General features: G+C 36.6%; 1 protein-coding gene across 1 annotated transcript in view; it reads right to left on the bottom strand.

The window, feature by feature from the left end:
* Window positions 1-1,213: 1,213 nt before the first annotated feature.
* ACAD11 (acyl-CoA dehydrogenase family member 11) overlaps window positions 1,214-24,981 on the bottom strand; it is a 92,588-nt gene continuing 68,820 nt past the window's right edge. Inside the window, exons 14-20 of the mRNA XM_058729908.1 lie at window positions 18,941-19,007; window positions 18,218-18,303; window positions 15,695-15,766; window positions 14,046-14,200; window positions 3,360-3,476; window positions 2,299-2,408; window positions 1,214-1,457 (exon numbers count right to left, since the gene is read on the bottom strand). Coding sequence (XP_058585891.1) covers window positions 1,343-1,457; window positions 2,299-2,408; window positions 3,360-3,476; window positions 14,046-14,200; window positions 15,695-15,766; window positions 18,218-18,303; window positions 18,941-19,007 — 722 coding nt within the window. The 3' untranslated portion in view covers window positions 1,214-1,342. The remainder of the gene's footprint in view (window positions 1,458-2,298; window positions 2,409-3,359; window positions 3,477-14,045; window positions 14,201-15,694; window positions 15,767-18,217; window positions 18,304-18,940; window positions 19,008-24,981) is intronic.

Raw genomic sequence — 24,981 nt, forward strand, 5'->3', positions numbered from 1 at the left:
AAAATCTTCCCCAGGAGTAGATTCCATCTCAAGAAACCACTTTCTTTGCTCATCCATAAGAAGTGAGTCCTCATCCAAATTTTATCATGAGATTGCAGTAGTTCAATATAATAATGAAAACATTTGTAATATTGTGAGAATTACCAAAGTGAGCAAATGCTGTTGGAAAAATGGTGCCGACTGACTTGCTCGACCACAGGGCTGCCACAAACCCGCAATTTTAAGAAGTGTAAAAAGCGAAGCACGATAAAACAAGGTATGCTTTATATCTACATTTTATCATTTCAATATGTAATCACAACTTAAAAAGTATTAATGAGGGATTTTACCTTTTTTTTTTTTTCATAGTAAGTCTTCAAAATTTGGTATTTTACAGTGACTCTGTTTCCTACTTTGGATTCTAAATTTTCAACTAAAATACTTCCTCCATGTTTAGATTTCATAAAATTTACATTTGAAAAAGTAAATTCACATACCCAAGTTATTATAGGCATACTTAAAAGTTTTCCAGTAGCTAAGAATCAATAGTTAATTAAACTTCAAAAAACCTAAAGTTCCTCAGTGGCACTCGGCATAATTCAAGTGCTCAAGAGTTCCATGTGGCCAGTGGCCACTATACTGGGCAACACTGATTTAAAGAGCTGCAAGAATGTTTGCTTAGGATTTGATATTAACAGAATGGCATTCAGAGCAGATGGTTTTTAATCTCCTCTCAAAACTAAGCAACATTCTTGTAGCTTCACCTATCCACTGTTCTCATCAACAGAATTAAAAATTTTCTTAATTACATTTTCTCATAATATGCCATGTTTTCTAGTAAGGTTTAAACTGCATTCAGATTTTATGTATAAATGTTTTCTGTTGAATTATGAAGAGGCTTATCTGCATTAAATGACTCCTGCAGCTCTCTCCAGTGCAAACACTGTAACACTAAAAGTGTTAACCCAATCCCTAAACCCAGTGTTAAAAAGGACACCAATATGTTTTTTACACAACAGTGACTCCTTGGATATTTATCTAAATGGAACAATTTCTGAGAATCCAAAGGTGAAAATATTTTTATGCCTATGCAGTTTACTTCATTATCTCTTTACAAGCTGAATGTTTTAAAAATAAATGCTGAATGCTTAGGTGATAGACTGAATGATGGCAGCTATACAATTTCTTATTTAACTTAAACCTGTGTGACCCTTAAAATGATAAGACCCACTGATCAAAACAGATGCTCAAATCTTTACTGAAAACGAGCAATTAATCCTGTGCTCAAACTGGGGCAAAAACAGAATGAGGTGCAAATGCTGGAGCTCGAGAAGTCTGTCTGGAGGTGAGATGCCGCTGCCTCCTACACCTTGGACCTCATGTCTCTGGCCTGGTCCCGCAGCTCCAGTGCCGCGATCGCGGAGAGGTGGACTTCATCGGGCCCATCTGCTATGCGCAGAGCTCGTGTTAGGGCATACCTGGAAAAACAAAAAGTGCAGGGATGGCAGGAGTTGTCAAAGAGAAACCTGCTACTTTAATGTCAGTCACTCTAAGCCAGGACTATTCATTTTTGAAATCTTGCCAAGACGGTGATGAGAAAAAGCACAAAGAAAATCAAGGAAAGTAAGCCCAAGGGCTTGGAAATGCCATTTAAAGTTCTCGCCCTGGGAAGAGGAATCTTAAATGGCCCAGTGCAATGGGCTTAATCTCAGTCTTGGTTTGCTTTAGGGTTCTAGAAGTTGCTAGACCTAAGAGATACCTCAGGTAAGCCACAGGCAGTGAAGTTAAATATGTACCACTTGTATATGTAGTACTATATATTTAGTTCTTTCTTATGGTTAAAGATTTCTGGGAAAAACTGGTGGGGCACCAGATTCTCCAGTGTGCGAGAGAAGGTGGCAGGGGGCTGCGAGGTGACAGGCAATGGAGAGTGTTCCTCGGCTCCCAGCCACCAGAATCTGGACCTGAGATGGTCGCTGGCCTGAGGCATCCCTGCGGACGTGGCAAACAGACCTAAGGACATACTCACGCCCAGCTCTGGGCTCCCTTTGCCATCTGTGATCCTGTGTGATCCTACTGGTTTCAGGGTGAACCCCTATGCCATTCCCTCGCTAGTCCACGAGCCCCAATGTGCCCAGTGAAATAATTGTGATCCTAAGAGCAACCATTTATTGCACCTATATTACCTCATTTAGCTTTGAACTATACTTTTAGTGTCTGTATTTTCTTCTTAAACAGTTAGTGTCGAGGCAGCTATAGATTTCTAGTCCCATTCCAAGCCTGTCAGATGAAGACGATTACTAAGTGACATCTACTCACATGGTAGCCAGAGGGTAGTCCTGGGAAACACCTGCGCCTCCACACACTTGGATCGCCCGGTCAATAATTTTGCAGACGGCCCGAGGGGCAGCCACTTTAATCATTGCAATCTGCATAAGCAAGATATAAGAAGGTTTCTCTCTTCAACAATATACAATGTGGCAGAATTTTATATAATCTGTATTTTCTTTGTGAAATGAGACAAGGGAACTTTCCCACATTAATTCATCACTGAAATAGGATCTTTGTTGGCATCCATCAAAGAGATCCGTTGTAATGCCACTAATGGCCATATTGCAATCAATACATTCTGGAATGAGAGATCTTTTCCAAATCATATTTTACTATTTATAACTTGATTGTTTCCAAAAGGATTTAAGGCAACTGATAAATCACATTCATCACCTTAGGGATCATAAAAAAGAATTCAAGGGGCACCTGTTTGGCTCAGAGCATGCAACTCTTAATCTCAGGGTTGTGAGTTCAAGCCCCATGTTGGGTGTGGAGCCTACTTTAAAAAAAAAAAAAAAGAATTCAAGAGCCTTCACTAATGAGTTCTCTTTTACCAATTTTATTGGCTTTTAGAATTAAACGATCACGTTCTTACTCCATGTAAGCCAGAAACATAAAGCAGGGAATGAAAGGAGTCTCTTATGAAACATTCACTATGTGGTAGCAAAGTGCTACACATTCTGTGTCATCTTTGCCACTCTTCGCTAAACCCTAGGCCACAGGCAGAAAGATCAGATACTTTGCCCAAGGCCACATGGCTAGCAGAAAGTGACATACTGCATACAATTCCAAGTCTGTGTAGTCTAGCATTTCCCTCTTCCCGTTGCATCTCAAGAAAACTGAAGATATTCTGCACCCTGAAAATCATTCCCTAAAACAGGCAAGTGAAAGGAAAACTAGCAAGTGACCTGTATCTATAATCTTGAAACCAAAATCACATGGAAACTTCCAATATTCTGAGTGCCATCAGGGTACCACAAAACCTGAAATGCCCAGTGGGTGAAAGAAACTGAAAAAGCCTTGGCAGATGGTGGTCCAAGGGGCCTCACCTCCTTCTTAGCACCAGTGCTGCCTAGAGTGTCAATGCTGTGGGCGGCTTTCAGGGTCAACAAACGTATCTTCTCAATGGCAATGCGGCTTTTAGCAATCCAGTGAGCCACAACCTCCTGCAGGGGGGAGCAAAGGGCAACAAAAAAGGAGGAGTGGATAAGTTGTGAGTCCACATCCAATAGAACTTTGTAGTTTGGTAAAATACTCCAGGCCATTGACTGTTCCCAAGCCTTACTCTATTTTTATTTTACTTTAATTTTTTTTTAAATTTACATCCAAATTAGCATATAGTACAACAATGATTTCAGGAGTAGATTCCTTAATGCCCTTTACCCACTTAGCCCATCCCCTCCCACAACCTGTTTGTTCTTCATATTTAAGAGTCTCTTAGGTTTTGTCCCCTTCCCTGTTTTTATATTTTTGTTTCCCTTCCATTATTTTTTAATGGAAGAGTTGACTTATCTGATATATACCAGGCAGCCACATACTTGTGGAATGCTACAATTAACATTGTTAGATTTTAGAAAGAAATTTTATTTGCTCAGAAAAATAATTTATTTTGGATATCTTAATGTCTAAAGTCAAGATGGCTGAATTGAGCAACCGTCTTATTGCTAAAACACTCCTCACTGGCCCTCCTGAATGCTAATCTCATAATCTCATTGAAACTTGGATAATGTCTGATGGTGGACCAGATTATAATCGAGATAATTCCCAGGACAATTTCAGTGTGGGGAAGGTGCAATAATAGTCCTTGGTTGTGTTGTTATTTAGTAACAATGACCTTTACCTTTGGTGAACAGTTCTATCAGTTGTACCCCACCTATAGACTGGTGTAGCCACAATCAAGATCTAGAACAATTCCATCTCCCCTTAAAGCTGATGCCCTTCTTTAGTCACACCCTCCCCAACCCCTAAACTCTCACAACCACTGATCAATTCTCAGTTATTATAGTTTTGGCTTTTTCAGAATGTCATACAAATGGAATCATGTAGCATGTATTCTTTAGAGACTGGCTACTTTCATTCCGCATAATGCTTTTGAGTGTCATTGACCAAGTTCTGTGTACCAACTGTCCATTCCTTTCTATGAATGAGTAGTATTCCATTGCAGGGATGTACCAGTTTGTTTATCCATTCACCTGCTGACGGATAGTTGGGTGGTTTCTAGTTTTTGGTGATTATTAGCAGAGCTTCTATAACCATGTGCATACAGGTTTTTTTAAGACTATACTTTGCATTTTTTAAAGCAGATGTAGAGAATGGAATTATTAGATCATCTGGTAAATGCTTATAGGAAGCTGTCAGTTTTCCAGACCGGCTGTACCATTTTGCATTCCCACCAGCAGTTAATAATAGTTCCAACTGCTCTCAAAACCATCAGCACTTGTTGTTGTTGTTGTTGTTGTTGTTTTTAACATTAGTCATTTTAACAGTGAGCAGAGCTCTTACATGGTAGTTTAAGTTTGCATTTCTCTATGACTAATAATGTGGATCACCTCTTGATGTGCTTATTTGCCATCTATATATCTGCTTTGATGGCATGTCTGTTCATGTCATTTGCCCACGTCTAAAACTGGATTGTTTTCTTACTGCTGTTTATTCTTTATTAAGTTCTTTATTAAGGATACAAGTCAGTTGTCAGATGGGCAGTTTGCAAATATCTTCTCCCAGTCTGTAGCATTTTCATTTTCTTAATACTAACTTTTCAAAGGACAAATGTGATTAATTTAAATGATGTCCAATTTGTCAATTTTTTTCTTATGGTTGCTCTTTTGGTGCATGTCTAAAAACATTTTGCCTAATCCCAGGACACAAAGGTTTTTTTGTTTTTGTTTTTGTTTTTGTTTTAAATAGAAGTGTTCTAGTTTTACCTTTTAGATTTAGATCGATAATACATTTAGAGTTAAATTTTACGTGAGGTATGAGCTTTAGGACAAGGTTCTTTTTTTTTTTTTTTTTTTTTTTTTTGCCTATAAATGTTCAACCTTTCCAATACCATTTACTGTAAAGATTAACCTTTCCCCATGAACTACCTTTGCACCTATATAAAAAATCATTTGACCCATATTTTTATGAGATTATTTCTGAACTCAGTTCTGTTCCAAAGATCTATGTGTCTTTCCCCCTGCTAATACCACAGAGTCATGGTTGTTGTAGTTTACAGTAAGTTTTTAGATCAGGTAGTGACCGTATTCCTCCAACTTTCTTCTTTTTCAAATTGTTTTGGTTAGTTTAGTTTCTTTGCACTTTGTATAATTTTTAGGACCAGTTGCTGATATCTACAAAAAAAGTCCTGCTGGGATTCAGATTAGGATTACATTAAATCTATAAATCAATTTGAAGACAGCTGACGTCTTTACTATTAGTTTAACAGTGCATGGACACAGTATTTCTCTATATTTAGGTTTCCTTTGATTTCTTTTATCAATTTTATAATTTTTAGCATTTGGATACTATATATGTTTTGTTTGATCTGTGTTTTAAAAGTCTATTGTAAATAGTATTTTTTGAATTTCAGTTTCTAGTTCATTCCAGTTGTTCAAAAAATGGATTTTATGTGTTGATCTTATATCTCATGACTTTGCTCAACACAGTTCTAGGAAGGTTGTTTTGTTTGGTAGATCCCTCGGGATTTTCTAATAATCATGTTGTTTGTGAATATGGGCAGTTTTACCTCTTTGTTTCCCTTAACTATATGCTTTCTTTTTTTTTTTTTTTTTTGACTCACTGCATTGGCTAGGACTTCCTCTATGATGATAAATATGAGTAGTGAGAGTAAACATCCTTGCTTTGTTCCCAATCTTGGAGGAAAAGCATTTAGTCTTCCATCATTAATTTTTCAGATGCTCTGCACTGGGCTGAATAAATTCCTTTCTATTCCTTGTTTGCTGAGAGTTTACATCATGAATACATGCTGAATTTTGTCAAGTGCTTTTCTGGATCAGTTGACATGATTACGTGCTTTTTATTTTTCAGGCTAACATGGCAGATTACAATAATTATTTTCTTAGTAATTGAGTATGAATCAGCCTTGCATTCCTGGGATAAACCTTACTTGGTTGTGGTATACTATTCTTTTTATATATTGCTGGACTTTATTTCCTAATAGGTTTTTGCATCTATATTAGTCTAATTTGTTCTTATCTGGTTTTGGATTAGGGCAATTCTGGCCTCAAAATGAGTTGGCGAGTGTCCTCTACTTCTTTCTGGAAAAGACTGCAGAGAATTGGTGTTATTTCTTCTTTACCTGTTTAGTAGCATTTACCAGTAATACCATCTGGGCCTGATGATTTCTTATTTCAGCAGAGTTTAAACTATGAATTCAACTGCTTTACTAGTTGCAGAATACTATGGTTATCTATCTCACCTTCAGTGAGTTTCAGTAGTTTATGGCTTTTAAGAACTCAGTCAAGTTGTTTATGTGCTCTGCACACATGCCTCAGTGTGTGGGTACACTCAGAAACACTACAGATAAATCAAAATGGAATTCTAAAAATGGTAACTTAATCTAAAGGAATCAGGAAAAAGAAAACAGAAATGAAAAACAGAACACAAAACAAAAAAATTAAATGGCAGACTTAAGACAAAGACTGATAGAGTGGATTGAAAAACATGACCCACCTAAATGCCATCTAGAAGAAATTCACTTCATATATAATGATATAAGCAAGATGAAAGCAAAAATAATAAAAAATATATAGTATAGAAACAATCAAATGAAAGTAGAAACAGCTATATTAATATCATATAAAGCAGACTCTGAACAAAGAAAATCACCAAAGACATAGAGGGTTATTATACAATGATAAAAGGGCAAATTCTAAATGTATATGCATCAAACAGTGGAGCTGCTGAATATGTATATATAAAACAAAAACCTGATAGAAACCAAAGGAGCAGTAAACCAATCCACAATCCTTGCTGGAGACTTTAACACCCCTCTCTCAACTACTGAGAACAACTGGACAGAAAATCCGCAAGAATATACAGCAATTTAACAACACTACCAAGCAATGTGAATATGGGCAGTTTTACCTCTTTGTTTCCCTTAACTATATGCTTTTTTTTTTGTTCCACCCAACAACAGAGCACACATTCTTTTCAAGTGTCCTCAAACATATAATAAGATAAATCATATCCTGAGCCATAAAACAAATCTCAACAAATCTGAAAGAAATGGAATAATACAGACTTTGTTTATAACCGCAATGGGATCAAACTAGAAATTAAGAACAGAGGAACCGGAAAATCTCCAAACGCTGGAAACTAAGTAACATACCTTTAAATAATTCATGTGTTAAAGAAGAGTCTCAAAGAAAATTGAAAAAGACACTGAGCTGAATTGACATGAAAACACAATATATCACAATCTGTGGGACACAGGTAAAGCAGCACTGAGGGAAATTTATAGCACTAAAAACATACATTAGAAAAGAGGAAGAGTCTCAAATTAATAATCCATGCTATGGCCTCAAGAACCAAAATAAAAGAGCAAAATGAATCCAAAGAAAGCAAAAGAAAGTATATAATAAAGAGCAGAAATCAGTAAAATTTAAAAAAAAAGAGAAAATCAATAAAACAAAGATCCTGTTAATGTTAAACCCTAATATAACAATTATATTGGATAGTTTTATGTATTAATAATATATTTTATATTCTTTGAAAAGATCATTAAGAGCAACAGGCCTCTAACAAGACTGACAAAGGAAAAAGTAGGCACAAATTGCCAATGTCAGGAATGAAACAGGGGATATGTCACTAAAGACCCTGCAAACATCAATAGGGTAACAGGAGAATATTATGAACATCTCTAAACAACAAACTTGACAGCTTAGATAAAATGGACCGCTTCTTCAAAAAACACAACCACCCACAATTCATTCAATATAAAACAGGTAAGTTGAATAGCCCTATAACTATTAAGGAAATCAATCTTCAAAAAAGCTACCTCCCGGACCCAAATCTCCAGGCCCAATGGGTTCATTAGAGAACTCTTACCAAATGTTTAAAGATGAATTAACACCAATCGAGACAATCTCTTCCAGAAAGTAAAAGAGATGGGAAAACTTCCCACATCACTTTGTAAACACAGTATTATCCTAATATCAAAATCAGATAAAGACAGTACAAAAACAAAACAAAACAAAAAACTACTGACCAATATCCCTCATGACTCCACGTTCAGAAATCCTTAACAGAACATTAGCAAGTAGAATTCAGCAATATATAAAAAAGAATTATACACCATTGCAAAGTTGGGATTATTTCAAGGATGCAAAGCTGGCTCAGTATTTGAAAATCAATTAATGCACTCTACCATCTTAAAAAGGCTAAAGCAGAAAAATCACATGATCATATAAATCAATGCAGAAAAATCATTTCACAAAAGTCCATTCATTCATGATAAAAGATAAAAATTCTCAGAAAACTAATTACAGAGGGGAACTCAATGAAGAATATCTAAAAAAAAAACCCTATGGCTTGGAGCGCCTGGGTGGCTCAGTCGGTTAAGCATCCCACTTTGGCTCAGGTCATGACGCGGTCTGTGGGTTAGAGCCCTGCGTCGGGCTCTGTGCTGCCAGCTCGGAGCCTGGACCCTGCTTCGGATTCTGTGTGTCCCTCTCTCTCTGACCCTCCCCTACTTGTGCTCTGTCTCTCTCTCTGTCAAAAATAAATAAATATTAAAAAAACCTATAGCTAACATTATTACTTAATGTTCCCCTAAGATTGAGAACAAGGCAAGGATATACACTCTCTCCTTTCTTATTCAATAAAGTGTTAGAGGTTCTAGCCAGTGATATGAAGCCAGAAAAGGAAATAAAATATATACGTATCTGAAAGGAAGAATTAAAACTTTCTTGTACTTGGAGATGACACCATGGTCTACAAAACAACAAACAAAAAACCCACCCAATCTACAAAACTAATAAGTGAGTTTGGAAAGGTCACTGAATTTTAAGATAAACAGACACAAATCAATTATATTTATATATACCATTAATGAACACATGGACACCAAAATTAAAAGCACAATATCATTTATAATCACTCAAAAAACTAAAATACTTAGATGTAAATATAACAAAATGTATAGGATTTGTATGCTAAAAGCTACACATAGATGATAGCAAGAATCAAAGAAAAGCTAAATAAAGTGGAGAGACATACTGTGTTCATAGATTAGAAGACACAACATAATAAAGATGTCATTTCTTCCTAAACTGATATATAGGTTTAACACAATTCCTATCAAAATCTCAGGAGGATTTTTTGAAGCCATAGACAAAATTATTCTAAGTTCATATGGAAAGGCAAAGGAACTAGAATTTTGAAGAGAATAAAGTGAGATGAATTAGCCATCCTGATTTTAAGATTAATTATGTAACTATGGTAATCAAGACTGCGTGGTATTGGCAGAGGGGCAGACATAGATAAAAGAATACACCAGAGAACCAGAAATACACCCACACAAATATGCCTAATTTTTGAGAATGATGTAAAACAATTCCATTAAGGAAAGCTAGCCTTTTCAACAAATGGCGCTGAGCACGTGGACATCCATAGGCAAAGAAATAAACCTTGACCTAATTCTCATATACCTTATACAAAAATTATCTCAAAATAGATTGCAGACTCATAGAAAAAAATTATAGAAGAAAATCATCAGGATCTAGGGCGAGGCAAAGTGTTCCTAGACTTGAGACTAAAAACACGATCCATAAAAGGAAAACTGACAAATTAGAGCTCATCAGAATGAAACAATTTTGGTCTGTGAAAGACCCTGTTAAGGGGATGAAAAGATGAAAAGATAAGCTACAGAGACAGAGAAAATATTTGCAAGTCAATATTTAGCAATGGAATTAGCTAGAAAATATGAAGAACTCTCCAAATTCAGCAATTAAAAAGCAAAACACACACACACAAAATCCAGGAAGAGCATGAGCATAAGACATGAATCAACGAGGATATAAGATGGAAAATAGTCACATGAAAGATGTTCAAACATGACTAGCCATTAGGAAAATATAAATGAAAACCACAATGAGTTATTACTATAATAAACTTATTGGATGGCTAAAAGAAAATTAAAAATAAAACAGTGACAACACCATATGCTGGTGGGGATGTGGAGAAACTGGATCATTACTACACAGCTGGTGAAAATGAAAAACAGTGACAGTATAGTCACTCTGGAAAAGAGTTTGCTGGTTTCTTTAAAAATGAAACATGCTACTACCACATGACCCAGCATTCTTGGGCATTAATCCCAGAGAAAGAAAAGACTTATGTTCACACAAACACCTGTACATGAATGTTTATAGCTGCTCTAATTGTATCAGCCACAGATGGGAAACAACCCAGATGTGCCTCATCAGGTAAACAGTTAAACTGTGAGAATCCATACCAAAGAATACTACCCAGACATAAAAAGGAACCAACTATTGATACACATAACCTGGATGAATCTCCAAGAATTATGCAGAGTGAAAAAAACCAACCCCAAAAGTTTATATACTATATGATTCCATTCTTGGAATGACAGAATTATAAAAATGAAGAAGAGATTAAAGGTTGTCAGGGGTTAATGAGGAGGTGAGGATAAGAAATGAGGAAGTGGGTATGGCCATGAAAGGACAAGATGAGGGATCCTTATGGCAATGTAAATTTTTTTTTAAGTTATTTACAGAGAGCGTGCACAGAGGGGCAGAGAGAGAATCCCGAGAAGGATCCACACTGTCAGTACAGAGCTTGATGTGGGGCTTGAACTCATGAACTGTGAGATCATGACCAGAGCCAAAATCAAGAGTTGGATTCTCAACCGACTAAGCCACGCAGGCGCCCCAATGATGGAAATGTTCTAGATCTGGACTATATCAATGACAATACCCTGGTTCTGACTTTGTAGTCTAGTTTGCCAAGATGTTACTTACCATTGGGGGAAACTTAGGAAAGGGAATAAGGGATCTCTCTGTATTATTTCTTACATCTGTATGTGCATCTATGATGACCTCAAAATAAAAATTTTAATTAAAAAAAGTTGGTACTTGTTTCTTAATTGTCTTAGTAAGTTTTCTCCATTGGTAAAAACTTCGAAGAGAAGTGGGAGGTAAGTGGAGAATAGGGGGACCAAAACTTATCATAAATCCCACAAGCAAGCAAACATTGAGAATTCAGCACTGAAACTCAGTAGACAATAACAAAAGCTTCTGGTTACCCATATGGGTTTTTGTTGTTGTTCCCAATCCTAGTCATAGAACTGCTGTTTACAGTAGAGAACCATATTTGTCAAGTTTGACCAGCAGCCAATTACAGTACAATTATTTGAGCCACGTTAACCTTCGACAGTCATTTTTATGCTTGGTTATGTTTGTGCTAGTACATTTCTTAAAGAGTGGCTATTTGATCAGTTTCCCTAAAACAGAGATGTTCAATATGGTAGCTGCTACTAACCACATGTGGCTATGAGCATTTGAAATATGCCTAGTCTGAATTGAGATGCATTACAAGTGTGAAATCTACAACCAATTTAGAAAAATGGGTATTTTTTTTAAAAAGAAAGTAAAATACCTTATTAATACTTTTATATTTCATGTTGAAATGATAACATTTTGGATATAGTGAGTTAAATAAGATATATTACAAATATCAGTTTCATCTGTTTCTTTTTACTTTTAAAAAATGTAGTTGATAGAAAATTTTAAATTACATTTGTGTGTCACCAGTATATTTCTATCGGATGACTCCCTAGAGGTTGAAACCAGGCTCTGCATTAACAATTTCAAACAAGGCCCAGTGGTAAGTGAGTATATTTTTGATGGCTGTAAAGCTGGGTGATTATAACTTCATGAACAGACCACAAATACATTTATTTCTTAGCTTTGGAATAAAGGAAAGTGTTCTCAGCCGGGTCTCTATAGACCCTAGATTTGCTTAAAAGCATTAAGTGGATAGAAACTGAGTGCTCTAAGGAGTTGTCACATTTATTTACTAAAACAGAATTTTGATACAGAACTTTTTGCTTTAGTGCCTGGAATAATTTAGAAGGCAGCTGGAAAGAATCTCCAAATTCATGGAAATGGAATGTTACTTTCACAAATTGAAAAAAAATCTGGCTCAGATTTTTGTTTATGATATGCCTCCACATCTCTTTTGCTTCTGCCAGATTATTTTCTTTGTGCCAAGTGCAAGAAATTTCCAGTGAAGGGAGGCATATTTTTGAAAAGCTGGGGCTTGTTCTGCTTGATACATTAACCTACAAAAAGCAGGAGGGAAATATCCCTCTGATACAGTGTTAAAAACATCTCTCATAAAACTTAAGCAGAGTGCTTTTATGTGTTTAAGAGGTCTGTGGGGCAACCTCGCTGTGCCCGCCCTCCATCCTGCTCCGGGGTTTGGGTGGCAATCTTGAAAAGAGAAAAGTGTATGTAGGAAGTGATATTGATGCCACGAGCAACTCTTTAGCTCATACACAGAGCAGCACGGAGTTGTATCCACAACCCCAAAAGTTCATGCCTTACTTTCTCCTACAGTGTCCATCCAACAGCTGAACCCTTGCCCTCACCATATATTGAAAGGGTTCCCCACAGATTACTCCCAGGTGTGCACCATAAGTTAGGCTGTATTTTCCCATAAAACTGTGTTACAACTAAATTACAGATATGCTGAATAATATCACAAAAAGCAAACATAGCCTACAGGAATTTAAAATAAAAAATATACTACGAAATTTTAAAAGATGCTCACAAATGCACTTGACAAGGGGACCAAAGTACTAAAACACACGTGTCCAGCAAACACAAACACAATTCTACCACCCCACTAAACCGTTAGCATCCTAAGTACTGAATATGTAAAAAATAATTTTTCTTGCCTTAAAAGTTACAAGGGTTTTTGGGAGATGATTTGAATATCCCACTTCTCTTACAAAGTTTTCCAAGGAAGTTGGAATGACAGCTTCTTTTCCCTCTTGATAAATATTCTCTAATTCTGACTATAATTAATAATAATAATTCTGCTCACATGTAACTATATTGTTTACTCTGCTTTGTAAACAACAGACTTAGCGGTACACAATTTATAGTTGGGAATTCAAAAAATCATGAACATCCCACCAAATACTGATCCCATTTCTACTTGCAGTTTTCCAGTGACAGGGAACTCACTTCCTAGACTTCCTAGGAGTTCGGAATCTAGAAGCGGGGGCAAGGAAGCTAAGGATAAGGGATATGGAGGAAAACAAAGAAAGGCAAAGAATGGCAGTCCATTCCATTTTTTGATCTCTCTCCTTTTACTGAGCTTTAGGTTATTTTCCTATATTTCCTCACGTACTCCCTCCAGAAAGCCAAAGAACAAGGCCAATCCTTCTTCTTTATGACAGCCTTCTCTACAGAGAAGTGTTAATGTACCAGGTTCTCTAGAGAGCAAGAATCTGAGAAAGTTGAAGGAAATGTCCATACTGTTTGCACTGAGGTGTTGAAGCACTTTAGGAATTATTTAATCTTTCACAAAGCTAAAGATCTCCATCAGACTATATTTAAGTACAGACATAAATAGACTTTCTGGGGGAAAAAACCCATCTTATTTATGTAGAGGAGATCTCTCTATGACCAAGTAATGCTATTTTGTTTCAAGGTCAGTAGCGCACGGGGCTACAATAAACTCAAGTAAGTAATCATCCTTACATGTGAAAACAGTTTCTTGTTAAAGGCCACCCTTTGTGTTGCCCGTTCACACATGATCTGCAAAGCACGTTCTGCCAGACCTACTATTCTCATACAGTGGTGGATTCTACCAGGTCCAAGGCGGCCTTGGGCGATTTCAAATCCCCTGCCTACACCTATAAGAAAGAAAGAAGAACATGAAAGTGACCACAGCCACTTACTGTGTTATTTAAATAAATGTTGAGAAAATGATGAACTGCCCTCAATGAAAATGGCATTCTGGTAGGAAAAAAGTCAGTTCTGTAATAATGTTCATTATTTGTAGAACTTTTTTTTGTGGGGAGAGGGGTACTAGAAAACCTTTTTTTGTTTTGTTTTTAATTTAAATCCAAGTTAGTTAACATATAGTGTAGTATTGGTTTCAGTAGAATTTAGTAGTTCGTCACTTACACATAACAGCCAGTGCTCATCCCAACAAGTGCCCTCCTTAACGCCCATCACCCATCTGGCCCATACTCCCACCCTTCTCCCTGCCAACAACTGTCAGTTTGTTTTCTGTATTTAAGAGTCTCTTATGGCTTGCCTCCCTGTTTTGTTTTTTTTTTTTAATTTTTCCTTCCTTTCCCCTATGTTCATTTGTTGTGTTTCTTAAATTCCACCTATGAGTGAAATCATATGATATTTGTCTTTCTTTGCCTTACTTCATTAGCATAATACACTCTAGTTCCATCCATGTTGTTGCAAATGTTGAGATTTCATTCTTTTTGATTGCTGAGTAATAATCCACTGTATATAGGTACAACATCTTCTTTATCCATTCATCAGTCGATGGACATTTAGGTTCTTTTCATAATTTGGCTATTGTTGATAATGCTGCTATAAACATTGGGGTGCATGTGCCCCTCTGATCTCTATGTTTTTTAAACCACAATCATTAAACATTTTAATCCAATTTAAGAATGTCTCCTGAGTACCAACTATGCATATGCTGTTTTATAAATGCTGTAATGGTTACAAAGGTAAATAAGACACAGTCCCTTCACTAGGAGTTCGGAATCTAGAAGCGGGGTCAAGGATGCTAAGGATAAGGGATATGGAGGAGAACAAAGAAAGGCAAAGGAAAGAGAGCTTGTATCCTCAGGACTCGGCAGGCAGCAGGGGTTTATTGAGTGGATGGGGTGAAGAACACAAAAACCTTTCTGAAAGAGGTACCACTTGAGATGTTCTCTGAAGGTTGGGTAGGATTCCAATAAGCAAGAGGGTCAAGTCATTCCAGGTATTCAGTATGCAAAGTTATTTATGATTCTAATGTGTTTATATGTAAGACTTAAATTCAGAAAGTACTATGAGGTTTTCTTAAAACAAGTAGAGGCCTGAAGACCATATTTTAGGAAACAGTGTGTCGCTCTGAATTGTGTGTTTTTTGTAGTTAGCTAGGTTTTCAATTAATGTGATAAATAAAACCATATCAAACACTTAAATAAAACATTATTCCATGTAAGAAAATCCACCAAATGGAAAAATGTTCTCTTACAAATGGGGTAAGAGGGAAAGGTATCTAAGAGGGAAAAATACCTAAATTAAGGTAGACTTCATATCTTTTCCAGATTTAGACCTGAAAATATTTTAGTACACAGTACTGGAGAATCATTTTTCCAAAGTTATCTCACCTAATATTATATTGGTGGCAGGAACTCGTACTTGATTAAAATGGATCTCAAAATGTCCTCCATGTAAATAATCTATAAAATAGAAAATATAATTTTGAAGATCAAAATGGGTTGACCAAAAAATACTCGTATGTAATTAATAATTACTCAAAAGAAGTCCAAGTTAAAAGCCTCATATGTCACAGATATTCCTAGGTAGATCTTGAGCTCTGAACCCCTAGCACCCTAGAACCCAGAAAACTCAACTGTTCCACTTCGAAGAGATTTTAGAAATCATTTGATACAGAGGTTTTCAAACTCATTCTCTGAAGTTGTAGAGTTACTAGAAGGGAAGGCATTTTCATACATCCAATCAGATCATTATTGTTTGATTATTGCTTCTTTTCTGAGACTTTTTTTATGTATGGCCTTCCACAGAAAATTATGCTTGGAAAAAAAAAAAAAAGCTTCCAATAGTTCAAAAGTCGAAAGTGAGTAATGTGATTCAGGTTTCTTATTTTATCATTGTGTAAACCAATGCCCGGACATGCAAAGAGCCTGCTCAAAGGGACAGAACAGGCTCAGCACGGACTGGGCCTTGAGGTATGTATTCTCCCAGTCCAGGCTTGTTCACTATGTGTTTGCCTCTGGGAAATGCTGGCATTTGACAGAGAATGGGAACACATTCACACTCTTGTCTACGTCACACCGCCCACCCTTCCTTACTGCCTCCCCAACCCCTGGTTCTGGAGATAATCTCAAGCTAACTCCACACCCTTTTCCTGTCAGAATAGACATTAATAATCAACCTTCTCTACAATTGTTTCTTTTGGCCTTGGGCATGGGGAGTTGGAGAGGTGCTGGTGAATTTGTCTCACTGCAAATTCAAACACAGTCTCTGAAGTGGAGGTTATTTCCAGGCAACCTAAATTATAAATCCATTTTGGGGGGTCTTCAGGCTATTGCTCTGCAACCCAACAAATTCCCATTCACAATTTGCTCCAGTGAACTTGTTCATCACCTTCTTGCAAACGACACTTAATCTGTGGGTGCATCCTATGGAAGGTGATGCCAAATGTTCTCTAAAACTCTAAGTCTTTCATCTGCTACTTGAACATTTTTATTAGCCATATTCAACAATAAAGAGAAAGCCAGGGTCACCACAGAGCCTGAGGTTCAATAAACTTTTCCATAGCATTTATGACCTGCTAACTTGCTATAATTTACTTATTTACATGTTTCTAGTTATCACCTGTCTCTTTCCCCTATCATGTAAGCTCTATGAGGTCAGAGATCCTAACCTATTGTGCTCACTAATGTATTCTAAGCACCTAGAACAGTGGTCGGCCCTCAATAAATACTTGCTGAGTGAATTACCTGAGCAGCAAGGCAACAACGAACATGAGCTTGAGCTGGGTGGCCAGAAACAAAAGTATCCTTGCTTCTTAGAAATTCCACCCAAGCACAGAAGAATGGAAAAGTTTTGCATTCAAATCAATCAAAACTCATTGCTTATTTTTTAAAGTACATTTTAGGGGTGCCTAAATTTTAGGGTGGCTCAGTTGGTTAAGCATCCGACTTTGGCTCTGGTTATGATCTCGCGGTTTGTGAGTTCAAGCCCCGTGTCGGGCTCCGTGCTGACAGCTCAGAGCCTGGAGCCTGCTTCTGATTCTGTGTCTCCTCCTCTCTCTGCCCCTCCCATGCTCATGCTCTGCCTCTCTCTGTCTCTCAGAAATAAACGCCAAAAAAAATTAAAAAAAAAAAAAAGTAGATTTAAAAAAAATGTTTATTTGTTTATTTTGTGAGGGTGAGGGGAGACAGGGAATCCCAAGCAGGCTCCACGCTGCCAGCGCAGAGCCCAATGCAGGACTTGAACCCATGAACCGTGAGATCATGACCTGAGATGAAAACAAGAGTCAGACGGTTAACTGACTGAGCCACCCAGGTGCTCCAGAACTCATTGCTTATTAATAGCCCTTGCAGTTTGATTGGTTAAGAAAGCTAAACTTGAAGATAAAAGTGAATTTCATTGTGGATTATGTAGATTTAATTTTTCTAAGTCTATTTCGTTAATCCATTTTGCTGGATGACAAAGGGATGAATAGCAGCCAGAGTTACTGTTCCTTGAATACAATCTACCCTTTCTCAAAAGTAAACAAAGTGAGGTCCAGTGCTGTATTAGCTTTCTTTATTTGCTCTATTCTGAGTTCCACTGACATTTATGTATGTATGTATGTATGTATGTGTATGTATATATGTGTGTGTGTGTGTGTGTGTGTATGTATATATATGTGTGTGCATATATATGTATATATATACATATATATGTATATATATATGTGTGTATATATATATACACACATACACACACACACACATATATATTTCCCCCCCCCACCACTGGCATTTATATTAAGATAGTTGTCAGCACCAAAGGATTTCTAAGAACACATTTCCTATATTACAATGCTGTTACCTTCAGTGTTACTGCATATTCCCGTCTTCCTGCTAGCTAATGCATGCTTATCTTGGTTGAGTACTTACCCATATAGCCAAAAACTGACAAAGGCCTTATTATTTCTACTCCAGGTGTGTTGATAGGAACAAGAACCATGGTGTGTTGTTTGTATCTGGTTAAAGAAAAGCAGATGTTAGGAAAAGTTTGCCATGTGGAAAAATAAAACAGATGCTAGGTGGAGTTGCAACTGTCATTTTTTTGTTGTTGTTACCACGTAATCATGTAAGCAATGATGTCTGGAATGGGAATTGTGTAAAAGGCATACATCAGGCACAGTTGGATGCAGGCTGTATTTGGGAACAATAACAGTGATAAGTTGAAAATAAGTTAAGGTTATTTGATTGAGGCTTCTCATTGCTCAGAGTGGAAACTAGGAACTGATATACAGTATCAAATGTTGCAAGACTATCACCTTTGATCTAAATATATAATCACTTAATTACTTACAGACAGTTCTGAAAATTTCTATATGTCTCATAATCTGACCCAAACAGATTTGAGGATTCAGCAACACTTTTTAATACAGGAAATTCCACATTAAAGAATGCACAGAAACACTCCCTAAAATGTTTCCTAGATATAATCTTATAGCAAAACAATTGTGAAACACAAATGTGACATTAATCTCATAATATGCTTTATATTATTATGATTTGTAATTCTAAATGGTGCATTTTAAGTAAATTATGTGGGTAGAAAGAGTAGTTCTTATTCCCAAATAAATTTTTCAATCACAATTATTTTATTACCTGGCTGCAGAGGTATTTTTAGTTCTTCCCAAAACAATTGCAATTGTGCACTTTGGATTCCCAGCTCCTAAAATCAGGGAGAAAATAAGCAGAACACATCATAAAAAGAAATTTTTAGTCTGACATTTCACCCTAGAAGTTCTAATCCTTCCAAGTTTATCTTGCAAAAAAATAGGAAGAAAATCCTTGATTCATTAAAAATGCTTATGTATAAAACTGTACATCACCCAAGAAAAATGATCAGGCAAAGCCAAGAATGGACTTCATTAATGAGAGCTGCTGCACAAAAATAATCAGAAGTCAAAGCCCCGAAACAGCTGCAACCCTTAAGGACGGCTCCCCCATCCATACTATTGCGGCCTGTTAGAAAGGTTGTGAAATTCTTCTAGTGTATCTCGTTCTGTTTAGATCTCATATTTTCTGACATATGGACAAGAAAAAATTTTTTTCAGTTTATTTATTTGGAGAGAGAGTGACAAAAGGTGAGGATCAAAGAGAGGGAGGGAGAGCGAGAATCCCAAGCAGGCTCTGTCCTATTAGCCCCATGTAGGACTCAGATTCATGAACTGTGAGATCATGACCTGAGCCAAAATCAAGAGTTGGAGTTACCCAGGCGACCCTGGACAAGAAAGTACTTAAACTCATATGATATTAACTACCCAACCAGTGGCTGAGAAAGATATCATTTCCCCAGGCATGAATTTGGGTGAAGATTCATTGGTCTGAGGATCTCAGTACCTATCCAGACTATGCCATCTGGTCTAGATACACTAAGGAGAAGCTGAAGATGGTTTACCTGGAGTTGTCCATATATATAAGGCTCTCATTCGACCATCAGTAGGTCCATCAGTAGGTTCTCATGTTTTATTTATCAAAGGTTAGGAATTTGAAATATAAAGTTATTTTCATTTTATTATTATTTATTATTTTTTTGAGGGAGACAGAGAGAGAGAGTGAGAGTGAGTGCGCTAGTGTGGGTAAGGGGCAGAGGGAGAGAGCAATTTTTTTTGAGAGAGAGAGGAAGAGAGAGAGAGAGCACACAAACGGGGGAGTGGAGGAACGGTGCAAGAGGGAGAGAAAGACAATCTTAAGCAGGCTCCATATTTAGCACAGAGCCCAATGCAAGGCTTGATCCCACAACCCTGGTATCATGACCTGAAATCAAGAGTCAGATGCTCAACTGACTGAGCCAGCCAGGTGCCCCAGAGAGACAGAGAGAATCTTGAGCAGGCTCCATGCTCAATCCCACGACCCCGGGATTATGACCTGAGCTGAAATCAAGAGTCAGATGCTTAACCAACTGAGCCACCCCGGTGCCCCTTTATTTTCTTGTAGTTTGTGATCATACTAGGAGATGTATGTGCTGAGATCTGTGTTATTTGCAATATGCATGAATATAGTTTAATTTATAAATTAGGCATAGTAAGAGATAAACAACTACAACTAACAATAAAATAGAACAATTAAAACAACATACTATAACAAAAGTTTGTGAATATTGTTGATTAGGCAAGAAATAGGGACCAAGGCAAGCAGAGATAAAGAAACAGAAGGATTAAAGTCAAGAGTAAAGTTAGAGAAAAGGGGTTTACTTTAAACCCCAACACTCACATTTGAAATTTTAAAATTCCTTACAGTTGAGTATCTGGCTCTATAGAAGAAACAAATGAAATAGAATGTACAGTTATGGCTCTTGTGTTTTCATTCTATCTGAGAAGATACTAAATAAATAAAAAACGATACAGTGGAAACAATCTAAAATTTGCTAGAGTTCAGAATGGAAACTGAATTGGTAGCTTTTCTAAAACCAACTTGGAGAGATTCAAGATGGCATAAATTTATGTTTGTCCCCCATTGCTCCTGAGATTCCACTGAAATAAAAATATTAAAGTACAATGAAGGGATTACCATAACAGAAAAGGAAGTAGAGACGGTGAGGGATAGAACTGGGGGTGTTGGTGGTGACCAATGGATGAGAGATTTCAATAAATATCTAGGAAAAAGATAAAGGCAAGTTGACCAATGAAATGGGCAGAGAAGTCAGTCCAGAAAATGATGTATGAAACTGTAAAGGGAGAGGGCTCTGGCCCCAGAGTCAGAAGGTATGACTGAGAAGCAAGGCTACAAAAGGGGAATAAGTTCAAGATTGGCAGATGTACCAGGTAGCACTTCTACAGGCACATATGTAACCTGAAAAACAGAGTGTGTGGAATGTTACCAAAAAACTGGATCAAGTTATTCTGAGACTTGGAGGCTGTAGCTTGAAAGCTAGCTTCCAATCAGCTGACTCTAAACTGAGTCCCAGCACTGCACCACCAAAAGTTTCCTTATGTAATTCCCACCCAGGAGAGGAACATGGCTGGAAAAAATCTCTGTGTTAATAAAGGGGAAAAACTCTACCACCTGCGCTTCCTTTTCTCTTAAGTATGAACAGAAAACCAAAGATCTGTAGTATGTGAAGAGAGCCTGCCTGCAGCATTAAAGACAATGAATGCCTAAGATAAATAAACTGTAAATTTCACTATAGAGTAACAAAATAAAACAAGAGAGAACCTAAACAAAACAAAATGAGCCAAAGCAAACAACAAAAACTCTAGTTGATGTAATCAGACAGATTTGAATGTACTGCAGCCATAAAACCAGAAGAGGATGTTATGAAACAGGAACAACCAGAGAACAAAACAAAAACTCTTAGAGATTAACATATGGTGGCTAAAAACCTATAAAGTTTAACAGAAGCACTAAAAATCAAATCAAGTAAATTTCCCATGAGCAAAGGAAAAAGTCAGAGACTGAAAACAGGAGAGCAAATATCAGAGACACTTAGAGCAAAAATATGGAGTCCTAACATCACAGTAAGAGGCCAAATAAAGAGAAAACAGTCCCTCCCCCCCCCAAAAAAGGGAGAAAGATAAAGGGAAGAATTTATCAAAGAAACTTAAAGAAGAAAGTTTTCTAAAACTGAAAAAAAAAAAAAAACCCTTCAAATTAAAAGGACCACTGACTGGCAAGAAGAATCTGTCTCTAGACACATGCTTGTGATGTTTCAAAACATCAACAATAAAGAGAAAATCCTAAAGGGTTTCAAAAAGAAAAAACAAGCAACCTCTAAAGGAATGAGGATTAGACTTACATCAGATTTCTCATCAGCAACAATAGAATGAAGAGTTCAATCTGTTGATTGATACTATTGATACCATACTGTCAATCTCCGTTAAGGCAAAATAAATACCTATCCAGACACATAAGATCTCAGATAATTTGACTTATTATGCATTTTTTCCTCAAAAAGTGAAGAATGTACCTAAGCAAAGGAAGATATAGGATCCAAAAGATGGTAGATGCTAGAAAAGTAATCTGTGGATATCCAGGATAATTGTACTGAAATATGCCTAAAAGATATTCAGTCCAGATTGGAACAGGATTGGATGACGACTCTAAGAGAAAGGTCTCCAGAAAGGGGAAAACTCACTAGAATCACAGGTACAATTTAAAGGTACAAGTGTGTATGTGTAAAGGGGTATAGGTGGGAATATAATATGATACAAGTAAAAAATGCAGTGAAAGAAAAATGGCAATTAGGAACTCCAGGAAAATTGGGGAGCCTGGGCAGCTCAGTTGGTTAAACATCCAACTCTTGATCTCAGTTCAGGTCTTGATCTCAGGGTCATGAGTTCAAGCCCCACATTGGGCTTCACACTGGGCATGAAGCAAGAAAGGAAGGAAGGAAGGAAGGAAGGAAGGAAGGAAGGAAGGAAGGAAGGAAGGAAGGAAGGAAGGAAGAAAGGAAAGAAAGAAAGAAAGAAAGAAAGAAAGAAAGAAAGAAAGAAAGAAAGAAAGAAAGAAAGAAAGAAAGAAAAGAAAGAAGAAAAAGAAAGAAAGAAAGAAAGGAAAGAAAGAAAGAAAGGAAGGAAGGAAAGAAAGAAAGAAAGAAAAAGAAAGAAAGAAAGAAAACTTCTATTTACATAGTCCTATAAGGCAAGTGCTTTTGTTGGTTTTCAATGTTTATAGTTATCCTGTGGTCAATCATGATATTGCAAGAAGGAACATAAATTTAGTAATCTTGACAATGTAAAAATAGACGCTGTGGCTGACATAGGGTACAATATGGAAGGGAGGGATAAAAGGTAGAGACAGCAGTAAGAGTACTCATATTCTTATGTTATAAAACAGAGCTTGAAGAGATTCTGTCAGATGAGGATGTAGAGGAGAGATTTAGAAGTCATTTCAAGGCTTAAAAAGTAATCAGAAATGTAAAACAATAAAATAAATATCTAATTAGGAAAGGGCAGGGAGTTACAGTACAAAGAACCAAAAGTTTAAAATTCTAATCCCCTCTACTCTGTATTGTGAATCATACATGTAAAGTAAAATGTATTTAAGGTTAAAATATAATTGTTTTATTACAGTTTTAAAAGAATTTTTAAAGTTTATTTATTTATTTTGAGAGAGAGAGAAAGCTCATGCATGAGCACAAGTGGGGGAGGGGCAGAGAGAGAGAATTCCAAGCAGGCTTTCAGGTGCTGTGTTACTTGATCTCAGGAACTGTGAGATCATGACCTGAGCCAAAATCAGGAGTTAGTTGCTTAACCGACTAAGCCACCCAGGTGCCCCTAAAATATAATTGTTTTAAAACAATTGGGTTCTTTCATATTTAATGGAATTTCCTTTTCAATCAATTCTCACAGGGCTCTCTTTAAAAGAAGGATGTTTCTTTCAACTGGCATCTGCCAAATTTTAATGAGAAAAGATCTCCCCATTCACATATTTCAAAATTAAGTTAAAAAAAATCTCAGATGTTATACCTTTGATGGTGAGTCCACTTAACTCACTCATTTAATCATGTTTGAATTTCCAAACTGTGCATCACTGTTCTATAAGAGTGTGTCCTTCTGATTTTTATAGGTGCTAATAGATAAAAAATGAATTCCACTAATCTGAGAATCTGAGAGAATCTGAAAAACATTAGGATGATACTATACATACACATACACACACACACACACACACACACACACCCATAGTGTATTGTGGATCTTAACTGAAATTTCTTCTCTGAAAATAGTGGACCGGGGAATTTTTTTACACTTGAGTGGTCTTGGCTGTGCAATAATATGCAATTGTGCTTTGATTCTTAGTTGGAAATTAGAGAAAATTTTTTTTTTCCAGAGAGGCTCACTTTTCAAGTATTTTTTCTACTTTGAGTTTTTGAAGTTTTAGTTGTAGGAAGCCTTGCAGCCCACAGCCTGAAAGGGTCAGGCCACTTGCTTCATTTAGCACATATGATTTCCATGTGGACGTACTTCAGAAAATCAGATTAGAACATAATGGCACAATCTGGGGTTCATTTTCATTAGAGATCTTTTCTTTCTCTACTGTCTATCCTAGTAATCAAGGACATCTTGGATAAATCTTTTATCCAACCTTAGATGACCACAAGCTGAATCCTTCAAAAGCAAAATCTTTTCTACAATTCCCTCAAGCCTAGATGAAAGCCAGGGTCTTTTTCTAATATTCAGAATATATCTTTCTCTAATATTTCCCAATAGCATTTCTTGCCTTGCTCTATCATGAAAAATTGTTGCCATAGCTTTATATACGTGCTTAATAGATTGCAGACATCAGGTAAATTTTGAAGAAACTCAAGAAACAAGGCAAATAATTCTTTGCTTCTGCTCATTCAATCTAATATGGAAAACAATTCAGATTATAAAAAATAAAACTCCTAAACTGGCTCTTCTTTTGGGGTCATTAAGTAGAGGAAATAAGGGTGAATGCATAGTTTGTAAATTTTGAGATATTTTAATTTAACCTTGATGTTTCAGAAACTGGGAAAAACCCCTCACAAATATATCATCTCAACTCAGCTACATGCAGAACTTGGCAGGTGCAACAGCTGAAACATAACCTTCTTCTAAAAAGAGCTTTTGCTCTTTTCTTATTTTAATGAACAGGATACCAAATGTCGTAAATGAAATATATTAGAGGAAATCTGAATAGGCCAGAAAACATTGAAAATATCTGTTGTGTCACAGCCCTTC

Source organism: Neofelis nebulosa, chromosome 5 (genome assembly GCF_028018385.1).
Source record: "Neofelis nebulosa isolate mNeoNeb1 chromosome 5, mNeoNeb1.pri, whole genome shotgun sequence".
NCBI lineage: Eukaryota > Metazoa > Chordata > Mammalia > Carnivora > Felidae > Neofelis > Neofelis nebulosa.